General features: G+C 35.2%; 1 protein-coding gene and 1 long non-coding RNA gene across 3 annotated transcripts in view; one reads left to right on the forward strand and one right to left on the reverse strand.

Annotated features, from left to right (window-relative positions):
* Positions 1–12,276, reverse strand: part of LOC18789764 (TMV resistance protein N) — a 25,993-nt gene continuing 13,717 nt past the window's right edge. The window contains exons 3-7 of the mRNA XM_020554047.1: positions 1,470–2,559; positions 1,048–1,329; positions 843–928; positions 116–755; positions 1–57 (exon numbers count right to left, since the gene is read on the reverse strand). Of these exons, the coding sequence (XP_020409636.1) occupies positions 1–57; positions 116–755; positions 843–928; positions 1,048–1,329; positions 1,470–2,559 (2,155 nt within the window). The remainder of the gene's footprint in view (positions 58–115; positions 756–842; positions 929–1,047; positions 1,330–1,469; positions 2,560–12,276) is intronic.
* Positions 3,297–12,276, forward strand: part of LOC109946789 — a 16,283-nt gene continuing 7,303 nt past the window's right edge. For both annotated transcript variants that reach the window (XR_002269868.1, XR_002269869.1), the window contains exon 1: positions 3,297–3,657. This is a non-coding gene — a long non-coding RNA (uncharacterized LOC109946789). The remainder of the gene's footprint in view (positions 3,658–12,276) is intronic.

Raw genomic sequence — 12,276 nt, forward strand, 5'->3', positions numbered from 1 at the left:
TTATGTGGGACCAGCAACAAAAATTCTCCAAGGAATCAATGTCTGATACATTGCACTCTTCAAAATACAAATACAACGAGCAGCTCTTGAATGAATTGTATGATTTGGTTCGAACCTCCAAAGGAAGTGATTCTGCACTTGATAAAACTTCAGAGATCAAGTTATTTGGAAGTGTGACAAGTTTTGGGCATAGATCGAGAAAAATAGACTCGAGACTTTGCAACCCATAAATACTTTGTGGCAGATTTGCAAGGTTTTCACATCCTTTTAAATATAATATTTCAAGCGCAGTGAGATTTCCAATTGATGAAGGCAACTCTTGTATAGCAGTTCCACCTAACCATAATTGTTTCAGGGTAGTGAGATTTCCAATTGATGAAGGCAACTCCTGTATAGCAGTTCCACCTAACCATAATTGTTTCAGGGTAGTGAGATTTCCAATTGATGAAGGCAACTCTTTTATAGCACTTCCAAATAAGCCCAATTCTTTCAGCCAAATGAGATGTCTAGCTGGTGCCATAAACTTTTCTATAACACTTACAGATGAGATGTCCAATTTTTCCAGCCCAATGAGATGTCCAATTGATGCAGGCAACTCTTTTATAGCAGTTCTCCCAAGGAACAATTCATTTAAGGATTTCATTTTGTCTACAAGTTCTGGGAAACTCTCCAACTTTATGCAACCGTAAAGACCAAAAAAATTCAGAGATTTCAACCTAACTTTATTTGGAAATTTCGTAAGTTCACGGCAGTATCTAAAATCCAATACTACAAGTTTATCAAGATATCCAACAGACGGATGAACCTCGACTAAACTTGTACAACCACTCGCCTGCAAGTACCTTAAGTTTGGGCTGCTAGATAGGTCGGGGATTTCAATTAGGAATTGAGATTCCTCGAAATTCAGAGATGTCAACTTTCTCAAAACCTGTGAAATTAAAAATAACAAAAATCAAATGGATAGCATTAAAGAAATTTACAACATACATCAGTTAATAAACGAGACCTCTTAAAAAATAACAAGGGATGCGAGATAGTTTAAAGTACCTTCAACCCCTCCCCTAGTTGTTTGATGCGGCTGTAAGGTAGATTGAGCACAAATAGTGCCTTTGGACGAAAGTTGGCTGGAAAAGATTGGAACGGACATCCATGCCAATCAAGTACTCTCAAATTGTTTGGGATAGAACTAGCGTCTCCAGAAAGGCATACGTTGTAGTTTATGAGAATTTTAAGATTTTTCATCTTCGAGAAGCTTGTGCCAACATCCAAGAATATCTCATTATCTTGTTTGGGGAAATTTAACACGATGCCTGTGATCTTATTTGTTCCCTATAATAGAAAAAAGAAAAATGTACTAAGTGTTACAAGGTATTTATAATAAAAATATATATTATACTTAACACACAACATGTGTTAGTTATTGAATTAAATAAAATATTACACTCACATATAAAATTTTATTTACTTACTGTGTTATTAGTCAGAACATGCTCGACATCTTCATGAAACCACAATCTGCTACGTTCTCCGGGTTCAGTGGGCGACTCCTGCTCGATTATGTCCTTACCCATCTTTTCTAGTAAGTCATGCATCTGAATATAACTTCCTTCAACACTTATGAGGGCCTTTTCTATGAGTACATCAATGCCATATCTAGTGTTTAGCTCACAAGCTTCTGTCACATAGTTTCTACTTGTACCCTTAAAGAAACATGTGATGTCAAGGAAAACCTTCTTCACTCTATCATCCAAGGCATTGTAACTTATTTTGAGAACTTCTTGAATTTCTGTGCCTTGGAAACCATCCAATGCAGCTTGCCATTTATGTATACTTCCACCATATAGATGAGAACCTAGAACTTTCAAAGCCAAAGGAAGGCCTTGAGCATAGCGCATTGCACGTTCTGCAAGTTTTACATAATCACCCAAAGGAGGCTCACTTCTTTTGAAGGCATACCAACTCAAGAGCTCAAGAGCTTCAGGATCATGTAAAATCTTGACCTCGTGTATTAAATTAACATCATGAGCAGTTAACAGTTGCTTATCCCTTGTTGTTATAATAATTCTACTGCCTACACCAAACCAATCACATGCCCCAACTAACTTGTGTAACTGTTCCATGTCATCCACGTCGTCAAGAACCAAGAGAACCTTTCTACGCCTCAACCATTCCTTTATCAAGGTGACTCCTTTATCAACATTGGTCACCTTCAATTTTTTCCCCCTTAGAATCTCAAAAAGAAGAGTCTTTTGCAGTTTGGCTAAGCCTCCATGCGACGTTGAACATTCTCTAACGTTTGCCAGAAAACAACAACCTTCAAATTTGTGGGCAATTGAATTATAAACAGCTTTAGCAATTGTTGTCTTACCAATTCCACCAGTTCCCCATACCCCTACCATGCGAACATCATTTCCCCCCAAATCTAATAGCTTATTCATACCTTGTACTTGAGCTTGCATTCCAACTGGATGCTCAGCCACTTCCAAACACGCACTGTTTAATACGTGTTTTGAAATCTCTTCAATGATGTTTTGGATAAATTTATATTCAGATTGATTCCTGCCAATTGAAAGGAATGTGAAGCATTTAGTGACATAGCATTTCTATATAAAATTAAAAAAATAAGAAAAGGGCAAGGAACATTATACACATAAAAGGAAGAGAATTTTGAGCAACAATGAATAAATTAACTCTTATAAAACTGATTCCAATTAAAGTTTGTCAAGAATTGGAATCAAAACTAGTCTTATATTTTTCTACTACTTAGTAGTATAATTTTTGAAACGGAGAAAATTTATTTATTAATAATCTATATATATAAAGCAAAAGGCAGAGAATGGTGAAACATTCAAAATACCAGAAAATACCCTTGGTTAATGCAAACATTAAGAATTGAAATTATTAATTAAATGAGGATAATATGATAAATTCACAATTTTTCTCATTAAAAAAATTAAAAATAAAAGAAAATTCAAATAATGGATCCTATTTTTATGGAACACAAATATCCATTATCTTTTTTAATTCTAAAATAAATTTAAATTTTTTTTAAAAAAAACCTCTCGCATGCGCGGAAGCGCGTGTAGAGAGGCTAGTAAGTAAGAACAAAATTTTTTAGTAATTAGCATATGATACATTACCTATTTTTGTTTTGGATATGGTGGTGGATGAGTTATAACTTTTATTTTGTTAAAAACCAATGGGCCTAATCAGGTGCTCTTTAGGTTTGTTTAATTTGTATTTGAAATGACGTTTTTACCCTTTGTATTTTATATAGGAGCCAGATCACACTCTAGCTTTGTTTCAATCCTAAACGGAGAACACGAGGTTGCAACCACCACCAACGATTTTAATGACCATACTCATACCAACAACGACCATGGCTAAGAAGGTCACTGCAAAATGCCAGAGGAAGGTGTTTTCTAGTGGAGAATCAATAGGAGGATCGACAACGGAGAAGGCGTCTTCTTTCGTTTTTTGGCGGAGAAGCAATCGATGACGACAATGGCTCGTCCTGTGTCAAGATTGCTGGCGGAGAAGGCATTTTTCTATCCCTCGAGAAGCAATCAGAGGATCGACGTCGGCGGATTCACAAAGCTCAAAGGCTCTTCCTGTGATTTCGGTGACTCAGCCTAATAGATATGCATTTCCTATATGGTAATTCAGAACCTATGTTAATTATTGTGTTGTTTTTTAATCTGCTGTGGTCTGGTTTTGATGTTATGCGATTGAATTACTTGAAAATGGACTTTTCTTGACATTTTTTGTTCAATTTCGGCGGTATTGTTTTGAGATCTGAACTGTGGCTACTTTTTTGTGTTTTGAGTTCGTTTATGAATGTATTAGAGTGATAGCTTCTCTTCAACTGAAAACCTGGTGGCATTATTTAGATGATAATAGATAGGGTTCTTTAGTGGAGCCTTTAAACCCATGTTTTTAATTTCAAAAATAGTGAAATCTTCAGAATTTAAACCATAATATGTGAGAAATAAACTTGTCTGTGTAAAAACCTGCAGCTTGAAAATTTTACTTTATTTTAGCATCTGTAGCTTTTTGCCAAGATGATGATGCTCTCTTTGGATTTGAAGTTTTGCCAAATAGTTCATGCTATTAACTATATAATATACGAAGTAGAAACTATTATGATAACAGGATTTCTGTTTAAAAAGTTAAAGATCATGGTTGCCCAAATTTAGGAATCTTTAGGTCATATCTTGGGCTAATTTTGTGAATCTTCTCTGAAACATAGTCACTACTACAAAAAAGCAAAAAGACGACGGTAAATCACCGTCGTGTATTTGGTTTTTCAATGGTCGTGGAATCCACCGTCATCTTTTCCCTCATAAACCACGACGCTAAATAACCGTCGTTGTTAAACTATACAACGTCATCAAAAAATACAAAACGACGTCTTTGTACTGCAAAAAGATCTAAAAAAAGCAATCGAGGATGATAATAGACGACCAATTCTCTAAAAAGACCGTCGTTAAAAAGGGAAAATATGACACATATTAAGAGAACAAGGCCGCAAGATAGACATACAACGACGGCAATAAAAATACGCCGACGTTAAATATAATTTTCACGACAATAAAAAATATGACGTCTTTAAATACATTAGAAGACGACGTTATTGATACCTACTACGTCGCACATATAAACACAACCGTCGTACAATTAATTTTCCACTTCGATTTTTCGATAAAAGATGACGTGGAAATAGTTGTCAGTGTCATTATTTACGACGTATGTGTTTCTATAGTAGAGGTTGAAAAACTAAACAACGTCAGTTACAAATATATGAGAGTCGTATTAAAAAATTTATACGTCCTATTTTCAGAAACAAACAACGACGATAAATATTAGACGTTGTTAAATACAACAACGTCGGAAAACAATAAAAACAGACGTGTTTAGTCTGCTAAAGTTCTAGAAAATAGTCGAGGATGAGAATAGACGACCAACTCAAAAAAATCACCGTCGTTAAAAAAGAAAAATATGACACATATTAAAAGAACAAGGCCGCAAGATATACATACAACGACGACAACTAAAATACTACGCCGTTAAATACAATTTACACGACAAGAAAAAATATGACGTCCTTAAATACATGAGAAGACGACGTTATTGAAATCTACAACGTCTCTTATTTACAAAAAACCGTCGTGAAATAAATTTTCCACTTCGATTTTTCTAAAAAAGATGACGTGGAAATAGTTGTCAGTGTCATTATTTACGACGTATACATTTATATAGTCGACGTTGTATTTATATGTATTCATTACTCACGACGCACTTAATAATATAGACGACGTTGAACGTCTAAACAACGTCGGTTCCAAATAAATGAGAGCGGTATTACAGAACATATAGACGGCGTAGATTATGATGGGAGCCGTATTACAAATAACGTCGTTTAATTGTTATTAGACGGCGGTTATAATGAATTTCCGTCGGAATTAATTTCGTTCCTCTTCGTTTATAAAAGAACTTGCGACGTGGAAAATGTATGATGACGTCGTATTTTTTAACGTTCAGATTACATATCTCGTTTTTTAGACGTCGGTATTATGGGATTGGAGTCGTGTTATTTTGAATTACATGGCGGTTCTTTATCCTTCACCGACGTGATATCCTGAATAATTGCTTCACAATAGCGTCGTGGTTCTTCATTGTTACGTTGCTTTAAGACGTCGGTAAATATGCTGAATAACTGATTCACAATAACGTCGTGTTTTATTTGAACGTAGAAAGTGAAGAAATCACATTACAATATATTACAAAATTAATGTCATACACTGCCAATTACATAAGCATCATTCAATCCATATATCTTCACACCCATCTCGAATATTTTGACCGCCTAACTCACCTACCAGTTCATCAAATGTGTCAACATTTGGCATCCCTCTAGTAAATGGCTCACACTCAATTATCACATCACCTAATACTTCATCACCAATAACATCATTATATTCTCTACTAGGCATTGATAACACTACCGACCAACCACGATGCATCGGGTCGTCAACAAAAAATATTTGTTTGACTTGAGAAGCCAAAACAAATTGGTCATTCCTATGTCCAATTTTACTCAAATCTACAAGGGTAAATCCAAGTTCGTCGACTACAAGACCAGAACTATCTATCCAATCACACCTAAAGACTGGGATTGTAAACTTTTGGTAGTCAAGGTCCCAAATTTCTTGAATGACACCATAGAAACCCATATTTGAGAGAATTGGGTTTTTATCCTTGGCACTAGCAACTTGCATGGTATGTGCAAGTAAATAAACTCCACTATTTTGAGTTGTCCGCACATCATCTTGTGCCTTGATATTGAATTTAATACCTTTAATAAGATAGCTCCTATATAATGGCACTGACATGTTTGGACCAGCTGCTAGCCACCTTAAATTTTCTGATACGCCATGATTGTCTTCCTCAAGTTCACTTTGAACCTGCAAATTAATCATATCTTAATTCATCCTAACATATAAATAAGAAGAAAATTAAAAGAGAAATACGTTATTCAACAACATATACCTTGAAGCGTAGCCATTGAATGAAAGTGCTATTGTGCTTATCCTGCAGCCACTTTGTTCTCTTTCTAAATTTTGGATAAGCAGTCTTGATGTGGATCATATGTTGCCTACATGACACGAAAAATTCAAGCATTACGGTCCCAAATATATAAGATAAACATAAGAAATAATTTTAAATGGAAACTTAAAGAATAAAACTCATACGTACTCGATATAAGGTAGGACTTCCTCCGTATTCTCCAAGACATATAGATGTGCTTGATTCAACAGGTCCTGATCAACTACGCTCACTGTGCAACCTGATAATGGCTTTGAAACTCCCATCTTTTGGCTTGAAGGCACTCCAACTGTACTAACATCAGATAAATGCTGAGTACAAAACTCTACCGCTTCTTCAGCTATATACCGCTCAGCAATGCAACCTTCGGGACGAGTACGATTCTGAACATACCCCTTCAGCACTTTCATATATCTTTCAAACGGATACATCCACCTAAAATATACTGGCCCACATAGACGAACTTCTCTGACAAGATGTACTACTAGATGAACCATGATATCAAAGAATGAAGGGGGAAAGTACTTCTCAAGCAAACACAGAGTAACTACTACATCTTCTTCCAACTTATCTAGCTTGGAAACATCAACAGTCTTTGCACATATAGCATTGAAGAAGAAGCACAAACGAGTTATTGCATACCTTGCAGGCTTCTCCAAAACAGAACGAATTGCCACAGGGAGCAATTGTTGCATTAAGGTATGACAATCATGTGATTTAAGGCCAAGAAGTCTTGAATCTTGTACAGATACAAGATTTTTAATATTTGAAGAATAACCTTCAGGGACCTTCATACCATAGAAAGAATTGCAAACCTCTCTCTTCTCTGCTCTTGACAAATTCCAAGGCCCAGGAGGCAAACGAGTACGTCTTTCTCCATACTCGGGTTGCAAATCAGTTTTGACCCCCATGTTCAATAAATCTAATCGAGCAGCAATCCCATCTTTATTTTTTCCAGGGATCTCCAGCAATGTACCAATGATACTATCGCAAACATTCTTCTCAATGTGCATAACATCTAGGGCATGCCTCACAGGAAGGTATTTCCAATACTCGAGATCAAAGAATATTGATTTCTTCTTCCAACAAACTCTGTCACCATTTTCAACCATATGCAGCACTTCTTCTCCGGTTAATGGCTCTGGAGGTATGCCATATTCAGGTTTCCCATTAAAAGCTGCACGTTGCCTCCTATATGGATGATTGATTGGTAACCATTTTCTATGCCCAATGTAACAAATTTTGTGGCCATTTTTCAACCTGTGACTAGGTGTATCATCGCCGCATATTGGACAAGCTTTATATCCTTTAACAACACAACCAGATAAGTTTCCATAGGCGGGGAAATCATTAATTGTCCACATTAATGCAGCTCTGAGTGTAAAGTATTCTCCATTATGTGCATCATACACTCCTCTAATCCCAACCCACAAGGATTTTAAATCATCAATCAAAGGCTCCAAGTAGACGTCTATATCATTTCCGGGTTGTTTAGGACCGGAAATCAATAAGGTTAACATCATGAACTTTCGTTTCATGCACAGCCATGGAGGGAGATTATATGTAACTAAGATAACCGGCCAACAACTATATCTGCTACTTAGAGAACTGTGGGGATTGAATCCATCAGATGAAAGAGCCAATCTCAAGTTTCTCGGCTCATTACCAAACTCAGGCCATTTATCATCAAGAAGTTTCCAAGACGGGGAATCCGCCGGATGAGACATCTGACCGTCAATTGATTTTCTAGCAACATGCCACCAAGTCAAACTCTTAGCTGTCTCATGTGATTGAAACATCCTTTTAAACCTTGGAATTGGGGGAAAATACCACACCACCTTCGCTGGCACACCCTCTTTCAAGATTGCATCTTTGCCTTCCTTCCACCTTGAGATACCACAAGTAGGACAATTAGTTGAATCCTCATACTCCTTCCTATACAAGATGCAATCATTGGGGCATGCGTGCATTTTCTCATAACTCAGCCCCAATGCACACAAAGTCTTTTTAGCCTCATACATGGAGGTTGGTATTGTATTTCCTTCTGGAAGCAAATCGCCTTGAAGTATCAATAATTCTGTAAAACAGACATCACTCATCCCATGTTTTGCCTTCAAATTATACAACTTCACTAATGCCGATAACTTCGTGTACTTTCTACAACCAGGGTACACTGGTTGATCTCCATCCCCAATCACATTGGCAAACTCATACGGATCCGAACCAAAATCACCAAAATCATTATCATCCATATCAATTTCTTCAGACACAAAACTGTACCTACTATGGCCATCATCTTCTTCAACATTTCTGCTAGCATTAGTAGTTGCTTCCCAAGGTTCTCCGTGAAATGTCCAATTCTTATAGCTTTGGTCAATTCCATTAAAGTATAAGTGATCCCTTATAATTCCAACCCCAAACAACTTCAAATTAACACATTTAACACATGGACAACGGATATGTGTTGTAGTTAGAAGATTTTCTACAGCAAAGTTCAAAAATGCTTCCACCCCAAACTCATATGCCTTCGATCTTCTATCCGAGTGCATCCATGACTTATCCATCTCCGACACTATAACCTATTATCTATAATAAAGTGAAAATACAGGCAATGACCATCACTATAGCAGATTATACAATGATCTAATCGCAAGTAATAAACAACAGAGACGACGGGTTTTAATAAAAAACAGACGTATTTGGCATATATAGACGACGGATTTTCAACAGACGTCGTCTATTATAAGTAATACAAACGACGGTTTATGAAAAAACCGTCGTGTATAAGTAATACAACGACGGTAGTTTAAAAACACCGTCGTGTAATCGTCGTCGTACGCCTTAAAATTCGTCGTGTCTCAGTTTATTTACAAGAACACAAAACCCATTAAGAACACAACATATATATGAAACCAAGCAAGAAACCAACATATACATGAAACCAAGCATGAAAACAATAAATCCATTCCCAATTCAACATAACATAGGGTGATTAAAAGATACGACAAAATTAAATCCATTCCCAATTCAACATAACAGATAATGTAATCCATGAACCCATTAAACAGAAAATCCATGAACCCATACCTATAAGCATTGGTGCACTTTGCACCTTCTCCAGAGCGGAAAATGACAAGATCAAATAAAGGTGTCCTTTTGCTGGAAATCATTTGGAAGTTGGTGATGTGTCTTTTTGTGTTGATTTCCAGCAAAAGTACACCTTTATTTGATCTTGTCATGAACCCATTAAACAGAAAATCCATGAACCCATACCTATAAGCACATTATTAACAGATCGCAAAGCATATACCTAAAACCCTTTAACAAAACAACCTAATATCATTCAATGAATTTACAAGGGGAAGATAGGGTTTGTACTTACAGGTTGGACGAGCTCACAGATTCGACGAGCCTGGAGAGTGCAACTTTTAATTAGAGCAGAAGTGAGAGAGCGAAATGTTATGTCGCGTGAAATCTGAAATTTTAGGTTTCAGGGATCGAAGTATAAGACTAAGAGCCAAATCTAAAAAAATTTAGGTCGCGCGAAAATTTTTAGAGCGCGCGCGTTATAAAACGTCGAAAGAAAAACCAAGGCGAAAGTTCTACAAGTACCGACGTAAATTTAATATTCCACGACGGAAACTTCATTTTTCGGATTAAGAACGTAAGGCCGTTCATTTTTCGGATTAATTTTAAATTAATTTTGAATTTTTTATATAACGACGACTGAAAAATCACGTCGGTGTTAAGAAATTAAAGACGTTGTAAATTATATAAACCGACTTACATATTAAAATAACGTCGTTTAAAGCGTAAACCATGTCGTATGTTTTACTGTACGACGTAAAATATGTATTCCACGACCCAACCACCGTCGTTAAAAATTAATACACTAAACCCATAAAAATAAATTATACAATTTAAAAAATTAAGTTTATAAAAGGTTTTATGGTTTTAAAGCCTAACATATAACATAGACTACCCAAAAATTATACTTTAAAAATAAACCCCAATAAATAACAACACTAATCTCTAAACCCTAGACTCTAAACCCTAAACCATAAAAATAGAAGTGATTTTATGACTCATCAAAACAATTTTGTTTTGGATGGTCATTTTAAATTTTTGTTATTCAAAATGAATTTTTTCAAGGTTTATGTGGAAGAAAATATATCAATGACTTCATAGGAGTTGACTTTTCAATTTTCTGATTTATTTTATATTTATTTTGAATATTTTGATATAAAAATAATAAAATATTCTTACCATACAACAAACCACGTCGGTGTTAAATAAATTGTAGACGTTGTAAATTGTAATAGACTACTAAGTCGTTAAAATGACGTCGTTAAAATGAGAAACCACGTCGGTGTTAAGAAATTAAAAACGTTGTAAATTATATAAACCGACTTACATATTAAAATGACGTCGTTTAAAGCGTAAACCATGTCGTATGTTTTACTGTACGACGTAAAATATGTATTCCACGACCCAAACACCGTCGTTAAAAATTAATACCCTAAACCCATAAAACTAAATTATACAATTTAAAAAATTAAGTTTATAAAAGGTTTTATGGTTTTAAAGCCTAACATATACCCTAGACTACCCAAAAATTATACTTTAAAAATAAACCCCAATAAATAACAACCCTAATCTCTAAACCCTAGACTCTAAACCCTAAACCATAAAACTAGAAGTGATTTTATGACTCATCAAAACAATTTTGTTTTGGATGGTCATTTTAAATTTTTATTATTCAAAATGAATTTTTTCAAGGTTTATGTGGAAGAAAATATATCAATGACTTCATAGGAGTTGACTTTTTAATTTTCTGATTTATTTTATATTTATTTTGAATATTTTGATATAAAAATAATAAAATATTCTTACCACAACAAGAAACCACGTCGTGGTTAATAAATTGTAGACGTTGTAAATTGTAATAGACTACTAAGTCGTTAAAATGACGTCGTTAAAATGAGAAACCATGGCGGCTATTTAACTATACGACGTAAAATATATATTTTACGACTTAACCGCAGTCGTTACATAAACGTCGTCGATTATACCCTGAACCCTTAAGAAATTGAAGATATTGTAAACCATTAACGACTCAATTGTTCAAAGAACGTCGTCTAACTATTTTTTTACGTCGTATTTGTTTAAAACACGCAACAACAAAATACGACGGTTATTGACTTTATTAGGTCGTTGGAAAAGTATTACACGTCGGTTAAGCAATTTGTATGTTTGTTTTTTTTTAATTTAAGAAAACCTCAACAAATTTTTACATTACATATTATAGAGAAAATTGGTACATTATACATAAATATCAAGTGTTCAATAATTGCCCTGTTTAATAATTTGGAAAACAAACTCTGCCCATTCATTCCGGACTTCATCAATGGCTTCTTGGGGGTATGAAGCTTCCTGGTTTCCCTTGGCATACTGCATAAACAATGACTATTAGGGTTTATAAATAAAAAGAAATTCAATCACAGACGACGATATTTTTCATAACCGACGTAGTATATCCATTCAACGACGTTAATTTTACACGACCGTCGTTGATAATACAAAAAACGACGTGAAATGTATGAAGGTAATTTCTTCTTACCTTATTCTCAAACCCCAAGGAAGGATCCATGATGATGTCCCTCATGAAGC

Source organism: Prunus persica, chromosome G1 (assembly GCF_000346465.2).
Source record: "Prunus persica cultivar Lovell chromosome G1, Prunus_persica_NCBIv2, whole genome shotgun sequence".
Lineage (NCBI taxonomy): Eukaryota > Viridiplantae > Streptophyta > Magnoliopsida > Rosales > Rosaceae > Prunus > Prunus persica.